General features: G+C 38.0%; 1 protein-coding gene across 15 annotated transcripts in view; it reads left to right on the top strand.

Moving 5' to 3' along the window:
- GPHN (gephyrin) overlaps positions 1-13,206 on the top strand; it is a 710,040-nt gene that overhangs the window by 174,363 nt on the left and 522,471 nt on the right. For all 15 annotated transcript variants that reach the window (XM_037005467.2, XM_037005787.2, XM_037005423.2 and 12 more), the window contains exon 2: positions 4,151-4,229. In XM_037005467.2, coding sequence (XP_036861362.1) covers positions 4,151-4,229 — 79 coding nt within the window. The remainder of the gene's footprint in view (positions 1-4,150; positions 4,230-13,206) is intronic.

Genomic DNA, 13,206 nt, shown 5'->3' with positions numbered 1-13,206 from the left:
GTTTCATTGATTTTTTCTATTGTTTCATTCTTCTCAATTTTATTTATTTATTCTCTGATCTTTGTTATGTCTCTCCTTCTGCTGACTTCAGGCCTCATTTGTTCCTCTTTTTCCAATTTCGATAATTGTGTCTTTAGACTATTCATTTGGGATTGTTCTTCCTTCTTTAAATATGCCTCGATTGCTATATACTTTCCTCTTAAGACTGTTTTTGCTGTATCCCACAGTAGTTGGGGCTTTGTGTTGTTGTTGTTGTTTGTTTCCATATATTGCTGGATCTCCATTTTGATTTGCTCATTGATCCATTGATTATTTAGGACTGTGTTGTTAAGCTTCCATGTGTTTGTGAGCCTTTTTGCTTTCTTTGTACACTTTATTTCTAGTTTTATGCCTTTGTGGTCTGAAAAGTTGGTTGGTAGGATTTCAGTCTTTTTGAATTTACTGAGGCTCTTTTTGTGGCCTAGTATGTGGTCTATTCTGGAGAATGTTCCATGTGCACTTGAGAAGAACGTGTATCCTGTTGCTTTTGGATGTAGAGTTTTGTAGATGCCTATTAGGTCCATCTGTTCTAGTGTGTTGTTCAGTGCCTCTGTGTCCTTACTTATTTTCTGTCTGGTGGATCTGTCCTTTGGAGTGAGTGGTGTGTTGAAGTCTCACAGAATGAATGCATTGCATTCTATTTCCTCCTTTAATTTTGTTAGTATTTGTTTCACATATGTTGGTGCTCCTGTATTCAGTGCATATATATTTATAATGGTTATGTCCTCTTGTTGCATTGACCCCTTTATCATTATATAATGTCCTTCTTTATTTCTTGTTACTTTCTTTGTTTTGAAGTCTGTTTTGTCTGATACTAGTACTGCAACACCTGCTTTTTTCTCCTTGTTGTTTGCAAGAAACATCTTTTTCCATCCCTTGACTTTTAGTCTCTGCATGTCTTTGGGTTTTAGGTGAGTCTCTTGTAAGCAGCATATAGATGGGTCTTGCTTTTTTATCCATTCTATTACTCTGTGTCTTTTGATTGGTGCATTCAGTCCATTTACATTTAGGGTGATTATTGAAAGATATGTACTTATTGCCATTGCAGGCTTTAGGTTCGTGGTTACCAAAGGTTCAAGTTTAGCTTCTTTACTATCTTACAGTCTAACTTAACTCGCTTATAGAACAATTATAAACACAGTCTGATTATTCTTTATTTCTCTCCCTTCTTATTCCTCCTCCTCCATTCTTTATATGTTGGTTGTTTTATTCTGTGCTGTTTCATGTTTCTTTTGACTGTTTTTGCGGGTAATTGATTTTATTTTTTGCCTTCTGTTATTATTTGATTGTTCCACTTTCTTTGCTGTGATTTATTTTCTTTGGTGACATCTGTTTAGCCTTAGGAGTGCTTCCATGTAGAGCAGTCCCTCTAAAATAACCTGTAGAGGTGTTTTCTCAGAGGCAGATTCCCACAACTTTTGCTTGTCTGGGAATTGTTTAATCCCTCCTTCATATTTAAATGGTAATCGTGCTAGATACAGTATCCTTGGTTCAAGGCCCTTTTGTTTCGTTGCATTAAATATATGCCATTGTCTTCTGGCATGTAAGGTTTCTGTTGAGAAGTCTGATGATAACCTGATGGTTTTTCCTTTGTAGGTGACCTTTTTTCTCTCTCTGGCTGCCTTTAATACTCTGTCCTTGTCTTTGATCTTTGCCATTTTAGTTATTATGTGTCTTAGTGTTGTCCTCCATGGGTCCCTTGTGTTGGGAGTTCTGTGTGCTTCTCTGGTCTGAGGGACTATTTTGTCCCCCATTCTGAGGAAGTTTTGAGCAATTATTTCTTCAAAGACACTTTCTATCCCTTTTTCTCTCTCTTCTTCTTCTGGTACCCCTATAATGCGGATATTGTTCTGTTTCGATTGGTCACATAGTTCTCTTAATATTCTTTCCTTCCTGGAGATCCTTTTATCTTTCTCTGCATCAGATTCTCTGTGCTCCTGTTCTTTGATTCATATTCCATCAATGGCCTCTTTCATCTTGTCCATTCTACTTTGAAGTCCTTCCAGAGATTGTTTGATTTCTGTATTCTCCCTCCTTAGTTCTTGCATATTTCTCTGCAATTCCATCAGCATGGTTATGACCTTTATTTTGAATTCTTTTTCAGGATGATTGGTTATGCACATCTCCCCAGGTTCCCTCTCAGTGGAGGATGTCTGTGTGATTGCGGTCTGAATCAAATTCTTCTGCCTTTTTATGGTGATGGGCAGATGTCGCATGTGTCAACTAGAAGAACAAAATCCCTTCTTGTTTGCTCCTTGCATTCGTCTCCTGCGAGAACAGCGACCTGTAGCAGCTTGTGTTGGGCATTTGCGTACAGATGGGGTCTCTGTTTCTTGCCCTGGCTGCTGTGGAGCTCCACGCAGCTGCTGTAGACATGGCTGGCCTCAGGCTGCTGCTCCACTATGGCAGCCGCGCCGGACGGGGAACTGGCTGGAGGCTGTTCATCACCATGAGGGGCCTCAGCTGCCCTACCACCTTGGGTGTTAGGCCACCTGGAGTTCCCCGGGATTCCCAGCTGATGGGCTGAGTGCTCCGGGATGCTTATGTCCAGCTTTGAGGCCCCTGTCCCTTTAAGACTTTCAAAATGCACTTGCTTTTCTTTTATCCCAGGGGTGGTGGCTACGTGGACCCGCTCGCAGATTTTACTGTCCTATGTCCATAGTATCCAGCACATCACACACTGTGTGTCTGTGCTCCCAGTGCAGATGTCTAGGGCTGAATATTTAGCAGTCCTGGGCTCCCTCTCCCTCCCCGCTCCAACTCCTCTCCTCCCGCTGGGAAGCTGGGGTGGGGGTGTCGCTCGGATCCCACTGGGCTGCGGCTTGTATCTTACCCCCATCGCGAGGTGCTGGATTCTTGCAGATGTAGATGTAGCCTGGCCGTTGTCCTGTATCTTCTGGTCTCTCTTTTAGGAATAGTTGTATTTGTTGTATTTTCAAAAATATATGTTTTTGGGAGGAGATTTTCACTGGCTTACTCATGCTGCCATCTTGGCTCCTCCATATTTTGTAATTTTTTATCATATAGTGTTTATTAGAGTATCATAGAAACTGTTGTACATGCTATTTTTTCTCAATTCTGTATTAGAAAGAAATGACTAATTGCTAATCACCTCAATTCTACCATAAATTGAGCTGGGTGGTTTGAATGACAGGTTTAGATCCATTTAGTCTATCTCTGATTTTAAATGTCTAAGGGCAAGACCTGTTCTGTTGCAGGTATTTCTCTCTGGTGTGACTTTGTACTTATACACTGTGAAATTTGGGAGATTTTACTCTACCTTTTGAACTCTTCCTGCTTTTACTCATCCCCTCTGTCAAGATAGGGGTGCTTTTTGTTGAGAGCAAGTGTCTTCAGAAGAGGCCTGTTGAAATTCTACACCGAAAGCAATAAGTTCCACCTGTTATATTGTACTCCTAATCACCACAACACTACTGAAAACGTTATTTGTCCTCTCGCCCATTCTTTCCTCCTCCCTGCAAATCCTCTTGTGCAATCCCAGCCCTCAGCACATCTCCCAGGAGAAAATGGTTTGTGTTTTGGGGGTTCCATAGGATCCCAATCTGTCATGCCAGCCCATGAACCAGGAACATACCAGGTTCTCTTCCCTAGTGGTACCCCTCTTTCTAATTTCTAGTTCATGTGTAGATGACAAATCCTTTCAGAAATGAAAACAATTATAAGGCTAAGCTTACCTAAGATGAGATACCACTCTTTCCTAGTTTATGCTTTTTGCTCCCATTGCTTTCCAATATCTTTAAAAACATGATTTTGGTGGATAATTTATCTTTTATTTTCCTAGTTGTGGAAGCAGTGGCTTGCCACTATGTTCTAGTAAATGAGTCTTATAAGAATAAAATTTGGACCTAAATGTCTAGTCTTTTAGATAGTGTTATTTATATAAAGTCTGTATGCTTATATTGGTGGCTTGTTATTGAATATGAATATTAGTTACTAAATCTGCCAGGCTCAGAAATTGATCAGTATTGATGTTTGGAAACACCCTATCTGGAGAGCCAATTTTAATTTAAAAATTCCTTTTGGTTAGTAGTATTTTAATGAAATGTGAACAAAAAGTTAATTTATTTTTCTTTCTCCCTTTCCTGTTTAGTGAGTGATAGTTGCTTCAGGAATCTTGCAGAAGATCGCAGTGGGATAAATCTAAAAGATCTCATACAAGATCCTTCTTTGTGAGTATTTGATTTTCAGTACTAGGTATAATTTAAAAGTATATGGTTGGTGTGCCTTTTTTCAAAAGAGTTTTACTGAGAATTTAAATGTGAATTTTTTTTCTAATAAGTATTACATATAGTGAAGCACATAGAACAGTTTTAACAGAAGTGAAGCTATGGAACCATTTCTTTGAGACAAAGAGGTAGTGTTATGATTAATGATTGAATTCCAAGGAGTCCCTACTAATGGTGATGTCTTGCCAATGTGACAGTAGACAGGGGAGATGATTATTTGCATGAGAAGGTGAGACTGAATTTGTTCACATCAATTTTAAGCTTTTTTGAATAATATAATTATTATAAAAATGACTACATACATAAAATCACTATAATAATATATTTGAATATATTGCATATATTTTTAATGTTTTATATTAGAAAACTGCATATAGCACAAAATTTTTGAAGAGCTTTATAGTTCTCAATTTTAACATTCTTGCTCATGAGTCAATCCCTTTCTTTATCAGCATGTACTTTACTATAATGTCATTTTTAATTTCTATTTCAAAAATTAATTAAGGTTTTTGCTTTTTTATATTTACTAAAAATTATGTGTTCTGTATCCAGTATGAACATACTCTCACACTAAGATCACCTTTTATTTAAAACAAACAAACAAACATTTGAGACTAGTTAAGCCCTGGGCAGCAGACAAAAGAAAATTGAGTGCTGATAGGTACTTTCTTTCTTTAATGATACATGATGCATATAGAAAACTATATTATATGGCCATCCTGCCCAAAGCAATTTACAATGCAGTGCAATCCCCATCAAAATAACAATGGCATTTTTCAATGAATTGTAGTAAATAATCCTAAAATTTACAAAGAACCATAAAAGACCCTGAATAGCCAAAACAGTCTGAAGAAGAACAAAGCTGGGGACATCATGCTGGCTGGTTTGAAGCTATACTACAAAGCTACACTGATTAAAACAGTATGGTACTTGAACAAGAATAGACACATAGAACAATGGAACAGAACAGAGAGCCCAGAGGTAAAACCACACATACATAGGCAATTAATGTATGACAAATGAGGCAAAAATATAAATTGGGGAAAAGACAGTCTCTTCAATAAATTGGGAAAACTGGACTGCTATATGCAAGAGAATGAAACTGGATCACTGTCTAACACCATAAGCAAAAGTAAACTCAAAATGGATTAAAGCCCTATATATAAGAAGAAGACATAGGCAGAAATCTCATGAATACTGGCATGAGTAATTTTCTTCTGGACATGTCTCTCCAGGCAAGGGAACAAAAGCAAAAGTAAACAAGTGGGATCATATCAATCTAAAAAGCTTCTACAAAAAGGCAGCCTACAGAATGGGAGAATATATTCATCAATGATATATCCAATAAGGGATTAACATTCAAAATATATAAAGAACTCATATGCCTCAACACCAGAAAGACAAATAACCCAATTGAAAAAATGAGAGGAGGACCTGAAAACACATTTTTACAAAGAAGATACACAGATGGCCAAGAGGCACAGGAAAAGATGCTCCACATCACTAATCATCAGGGAAATTCAAATCAAAACCACAACAAGATATCACCTCACACCAGTCAGAATGGCCGCTACCCAAAGGACAAGAAGTAACAAGTGCTGATGAGATGTGGAGAAAAGGGAACCCTCTTAAACAGCATATACATTGGTGCAGCACTATGGAAAGCAGTATGGTGGTTCCTCAGAAAACTAAATAGAAATACTGTATGACCCAGTAACTGCATTTCAAATAATTTACCCAGAAGAAATAAAATTTCTGATTTGAAAATATATGCACTCCTGTGTTTGTTGCTGCATTATTTATAATAGCCAAGATACGGAAGCAACCTAAGTGTCCATCATTGGTGAATGGATAAAGAAGATATAGTACATATATCCAATTGAATATTATTCAGCCACAAAAAAGAAATTTTGCCATTTGCAGGACCATTTGTGGACCTAGAGGGTATTATGCTAAGACAGAAATAAGCCAGAGAAAGATAAATACCATGTGATTTCACTTATATGTGGAACCTAAATAAAACAAAACAAATTGAACAAAACAGTAATAGACTCATATACACTGAGAAGTGACTGGTGGTTATCATGGGGAAGGGTTTGGGATGGGTGGGAGGAATAGGTGAAGGGGATAAAGAGACACAAAATCTCAATCATATATAAATTAGTTGCTGACTTGAAAGTAGATCATAGAGAACACAGGAAATAGTTTTGTAACATCGTTCTATGTTGACACTAGCTTCACCACCTGGCGTGAGCATTTAATAAGGTAGAGTACTGTCAAATCACTATGTTGATACCTGCAACCAATATTGTGTATCAACTGTACTTCCATTGAAGTAATTTTTAAAAAACTGTATTATAATGGGATATGAGTCTTCCACATAACATGTATCCTACACTCCCACAAGTTTTGCTAGTAATCTGCTGAAAATTTTGTGAGGAAGAAAAAACAAGAATGTATTGAACCTGAAGGTTATTGATTCCTTAATGATTTTTCCAGCATTTTAAAAAGATGCAGTCCAAAGACACAGAATGCTGAAAAAGATTGAATATTGAGGTTTATAATGTAATGAGTTCAAAATGAGTTTCAAATCCAACTGTCTAAATTTTTTTCTCACTCTGTCTCTCTTTTCCTTACACAAAAGGGTTGTCAGTATTCTTTCTACATGAGTTTTATTCCAATGAAGGATGACAGTTGTCCTTTTAGTCCTATAAATATTTAATCAAGAATATAATCATTTTATGTGAATGTAAACGTTTATAGTAAATAAATTAAATAACATTTATTTGCATTAAGAGTTGTATTTTCGTTATGGATGTGGAAGGAAACTTTGTAATTTCTTTGAAAGATTTTATCCATTTGAATGAATAAAATTTATTATATCATTTGTAAGGTTATTTTTGTTATAGTAGGATTAAATATGTTTAATGCAGTCTTTGTTGAAAAAATATGTTCATACAGACTTTTATAATATAAAAGCTGTGGAGAATTGTGGTTGAATAATGGATTATAATACTGAGTTGTAGTGTTTCGAGGGAACGTAGTACAGGAGTGCCTCATTTAATAATGCTTCACATTACTGGGGTTTGCAGATACTGTGGTTTTTACAAATAGAAGGTTTATGGCAACCTTACATCAAGTAAGGCTATTGGCACCACTTGTCCAAAAGCATTTGCTCACTTTGTGTTTCTTGTCATATTTTTGTAATTCTCACAATATTTTAAACCTTTAATTTCACTATTGTTATATTTGTTATAGTGATCTGTGATCAGTGATCTTTGATGTTACTATTGTAATTATTTTGTGTGCCACGACCCTCACATGTATGAGAAGGTGAACAGTATCAATAAATATTTGTGTTCTGAATGCTCCAGTTATTCTCCATTCCCTGTATCTTTCCCTCTCCTAGGACCTTCCTATTCCTTAAGACACAACAATATTGAAATTAGGCCAATTATTAACCCTTCAATGACCTCTAAAGTATTCAGGTGAAAGGAAGAGTCAAACCATGTGGCATACTTAATTGTTGTCTTATTTAAGAAATTGTAACAGCCACCCCAGCCTTCAGCAACCACCACTCTGATCAGTGCAGCCACCAGCATTGAGTCAAGACCCTCTACCAACAAAAGATCACACACACTGAAAGCTCAGATGATAGTTAGCATATTTTAGCAATAAAGTATTTTTTTAAATTAAGGTATGTACCATTTTTTAGACTTGCTATTGCATACTTAATAGACTACAGTACAATATCAACACAACTTTTATATGCACCGAGAAAACCTAAAATTCATTTGATACATTGCAGTAATACTCACTTTATTGCAGTGATCTGAAACTGGGCTCACAATAGTATGACTGTACATCTTCCCAGCATGTAGAATAATATTCACCATAAAGCACATCACTGAAATTGGAAAATATTTAATCTCCATTTGCAACAACACAGATGGATCTAGACAGTATTATGCTCAATGAAATAAGCCAAGCAGAGAAACACACATGCCATATGATTTCACTTACTGGTGGAATATAATAACAAAACAAAACAGAAAGAACAAAACAGCAGTAGACTCACAGACACTGAGAAGTGACTAGTGGTTACTAAGTGGAAGGGATTAGGGCAGGTGGGGGAGAGGGTGAGGGGGATAAAGGGGAACAGTAATTCTCAGTCACAATATAAGTTGGTCAAGGGATGGTAGGACAGCATGGAGAATACAGTCATTCTGTAACATATTTCAATGTTCATAGTAACTGCACTAGAGGGGGTGAGGATTTAAATATGGGTAACTGTTGATTTGAAACCAACATAAGATTGTATATCAATACTTCAATAAAAAAATTCACAATAATGAAAAACCACAAAAAAAATTTAGTATTCTAAGAGAAATTAGATAACTGCTGCATTGGATGGACAAAGTAATTCTGAGTCTGTTTTAAAGTAGCCAGGTATCTTAATTTAGCATCATTCTTTTAACTTGGCATTTGTCTCTTGGCATTAGTCTAGAATGGAAGATTTTAGTGAGAAAGATGAGTTCCCCAGACTAATGTAAGGGTTGCTAAAATTGCATACATATGTTATTTTAATGTTACAAAACATTATTAGAATAACGTATGTGTATCGAATGGATCTTTATGTGTTAATATGTATGGCAGAATTATGATCCACCTACTTGAACTGGTGATTCTGAAAAGAGTTAATGTGTGAAGAAAAATTTAAGTATTTCAATCAGTAATGCTATTAGAAAGGAAGACAGAATAAAGAGAAGGAAAAAATGGGCTGAGAAGAACCCAGGTGCTCTGGTCAATGCTGACACTCAGATCAGTGTGCAGTATGTCTAACTTACTTAAATGAGCAGGTACAGAATTTCTGTGGACAACATGCAGAGACAAAATTGAATCAAGTGTGTGTGAGTGAGTGTGTGTGTGTGTGTGTGTGTGTGAGTGTGTGTGTGTGTAAGTGAATGAATGAAGTTTGAGGAGTTTACTGCCTAAGAGAAGTACCAAAGGGCAAAGTGAAAAATAACTACTCTTAAATCTGTGCCAAACTAATCTATTAATATGGTAAGCCTGATAATTTATCTAAACTGTATATAGTTTACTCTCCAAGGTATTGTTTCCATTGTAGTAAAACTAATCATTGGAATGAACTGAGTGAACTCTGTTGTGTGACTATGACAAAGGAATGATGCCATGGTAGAAAAGAAAGATGAGAAAGTTGTGAATCCCTAAACAAGACTTTCTGGTCTTATTACTAACTTTTGATCTGTCATAATGAAAGCAAAATTTGAACTGTGCAATGTTGAGGTGCCTCAGAAGCTCTCTTCTAGTTACACTAAGAATACTTTTTTCTATTAAAAATTAAGATCAAGTAATGGAACTTGGTGTTCACTTTTTGCTGATGCATAGGCTTAAGGGTTTGTTTGAATCAGTAATTAGTAATTTGATGTTAAGTTTTGGGATAAACAATTTGTTTTAGTAGCTTATATTCTATTTATGATTATAAATATTTTAAGTTGATTTTCTCTGCTATATGTATAACTTGTTCATTTGAGTTGTGTTGTGAGACCTCTTGTCTTAGTTGTGCTCTCTTAATGGCACATTACAAAGTGTTGTCAAATTCAATTTAATGTTAATATCATATTAGAAATATTTCTAATGTGATAATTTTCATACATATGAGAAGTTATTCTTAGCATGATTTAATTAATTTTTGTGTTCTTTAAGTGGAGGGACACATGCTGTTTAAGTTACAAAAAGTCATTTATGCAGTTTATTTCATCTATGCCAGAAAGGTGACTATTCTATACAAAAAGGTACTATATGTAACATACTTTAAGTTATATTTAGTTGTGTTCTCTATAGAGCTAATTTTCAAAAATATTTTCAGATCCTCATTTACTGTGTGCTGAAGATGAAAGATAAAACATATTACCATCTTTTTGCTTGATATTATTGCTTACTTATAAACTATCATAAATATTTGAATTCAGATTTATTTATAGAAATTATTAAAAGCTGTTTAAGAGAGGCGGAGCCAGGATGGCGGCATGAGTAGAGCAGTGGAAATCTCCTCCCAAAAACACATAGAGCTATGAAAATATAACAAAGAAAAATCTTCCTAAAATAAAGACCACAGGACACAGGACAACATCCAGACCACATCCACACCTGCAAGAACCCAGCGCCTTGCGAAGGCGGTAAGATACAAGCCCCGACTCGGCAGAACCCGAACGCCCCTCCCTCCGGCTCCCGGCGGGTGGAAAGAAACCGGAGCGTTTTTTTTTTTTTTGGCGAGTGCTTTTTGGAAGCCTTAAAGGGACAGGGACCCCATTGCTAGGGAGGCAGGGTGGCGGGACCGGTGAGCGGGTGCCTGGGACTGGCAACTAAGGACAAAGAATACCGTGCATTTTTCCCTACGAGACCGGTGGGCGGGTGCCTGAGAACAGCGCCTGAGGACGAGGGAATCGCGCGTTTTTCCCTTTTTTTTCCTCTTTTTGGCGAGTGCTTTTTGGAAGCCTTAAAGGGACAGGGACCCCAGTGCTAGGGAGGCAGATAAGCAGGACGGGTGAGCGGATGCCTGGGACCGGCGCCTGAGGACAAAGAATATCCCGCGTTTTTCCCTGCGGGACCGGAGGGTGGGTGCCTGAGACCGGAGCCTGAGGAAGGAGGAAATCGCGCGTTTTTCCCCTTTTTTTTTCTCTTTTTGGCGAGTGCTTTTTGGAAGCCTTAAAGGGACAGGGACCCCGGTGCTAGGGAGGCAGGGCGGCGGGACTGGTGAGCGGGTGCCTGGGACCGGCGCCTGAGGACTAAAAAAAAAATCGCGTCTATTTTCTTTTTTTTTTTCTTTTTCTGTTCCCTCTCTCATTGTTGCTGTTGTTGTTTTGGTTTGTAGAGTGCTTTTTGGAAGTCTTAAAGGGGCAGGACAGGTCAATTAGACCAGAGGCAGGGAATCTGGGGATCTCTGGGCACTCTAACCCCCTGGGCAGCAGGGAGCACAGAGGCCCCTGATGGAGATAAATAGCCTCCCAGCCACACCCCCCTCCAACAGGGTTCCACCATTTTGGAGGAGCAGCCCCAGCCAGGCCACGCCCACAGCAACAGCGGAGATAAACCCCATAGCAACTGGGCAGGAAGCAGAAGCCCTGTCTGCACACAGCTGCACAGCACAAGCCACTAGAGGTCGCTATTCTCCCAGGAGAGGAAGGCCACACACCAAAAACAAGGGAAGCTCTTCCAGCGGTCACTTGTACCACCTCTGCAAACTATCTCTATCACCATGAAAAGGCAAAACTACAGGCAGACAAAGATCACAGAGACAACACCTGAGAAGGAGACAGACCTAACCAGTCCACCTGAAAAAGAATTCAAAATAAAAATCATGAACATGCTGACAGAGATGCAGAGAAAAATGCAAGAGCAATGGGATGAGATGCAGAGAAAAATGCAAGAGCAATGGGATGAGATGCAGAGAAAAATGCAAGAGCAATGGGATGAACTCCGGAGGGAGATCACAGATGTCAGGAAGGAGATCACAGAAGTGAAACAATCCCTGGAAGGATTTATAAGCAGAATGGATAAGATGCAAGAGGCCATTGAAGGAATAGAAGCCAGAGAACAGGAACATATAGAAGCTGACATAGAGAGAGATAAAAGGATCTCCAGGAATGAAACAACACTAAGAGAACTATGTGATCAAGCCAAAAGGAATAATATTCGTATTATAGGGATACCAGAAGAAGAAGAAAGAGGAAAAGGGATAGAATGTCTCTTTGAAGAAATAATTGCTGAAAACTTCCCCAAACTGGGGGAGTAAATAATCGAACAGACCACAGAAATACACAGAACCCCCAACAGAAAGGATCCAAGGAGGACAACACCAAGACACATAGTAATTAAAATGGCAAGGATCAAGGACAAGGAAAGAGTTTTAAAGGCAGCTAGAGAAAAAATGGTCACCTATAAAGGAAAACCCATCAGGCTAACATCAGACTTCTCGACAGAACCCTACAGGCCAGAAGAGAATGGCGTGATATATTTAATGCAATGAAGCAGAAGGGCCTTGAACCAAGGATACTGTATCCAGCATGACTATCATTTAAATATGATGGCAGGATTAAACAATTCCCAGACAAGCAAAAGGTGAGGGAATTTGCTTCCCACAAACCACCTCTACAGGGCATCCTACAGGGACTTCTCTAGATGGGAGCACTCCTAAAAAGAGCACAGAACAAAACACACAACATATGAAGAATGGAGGAGGAGGAATAAGAAGGGAGAGAAATAAAGAATAATCAGACTGTGTATATAACAGCTCAATAAGTGAGCTAAGTTAGGCAGTAGGATACTAAAGAAGCTAACCTTGAACCTTTGGTAACCACGAATCTAAAGCCTGCAATGGCAATAAGTACATATCTCTCAATACTCACCCTAAATGTAAATGGACTTAATGCACCAATCAAAAGACACAGAGTAATAGAATGGATAAAAAAGCAAGACCCATCTATATGCTGCTTACAAGAAACTCACCTTAAACCCAAACACAAGCATAGACTAAAAGCCAAGGGATGGAAAAACATATTACAGGCAAACAACAATGAGAAGAAAGCAGGGGTTGCAGTACTAATATCAGACAAAATAGACTTCAAAACAAAGAAAGTAACAAGAGATATGAAGGATACTACATAATGATAAAGGGCTCAGTCCAACAAGAGGATATAACCATTCTAAATATATATGCACCCAATACAGGAGCACCAGCATATGTGAAGCAAATACTAACAGAACTAAAGAGGGAAATAGACTGCAATGCATTCATTTTAGGAGACTTCAACACACCACTCACCCCAAAGGATAGATCCACCGGGCAGAAAATAAGTAAGGACACACAGGCACTGAACAACACACTAGAACAGATGGA

This window comes from Manis javanica, chromosome 8 (assembly GCF_040802235.1).
Source record: "Manis javanica isolate MJ-LG chromosome 8, MJ_LKY, whole genome shotgun sequence".
Taxonomy (NCBI): domain Eukaryota; kingdom Metazoa; phylum Chordata; class Mammalia; order Pholidota; family Manidae; genus Manis; species Manis javanica.
The sequence above is the reverse complement of the archived record's forward strand: the minus strand, read 5'-3'. Positions and strand labels throughout refer to the sequence as shown.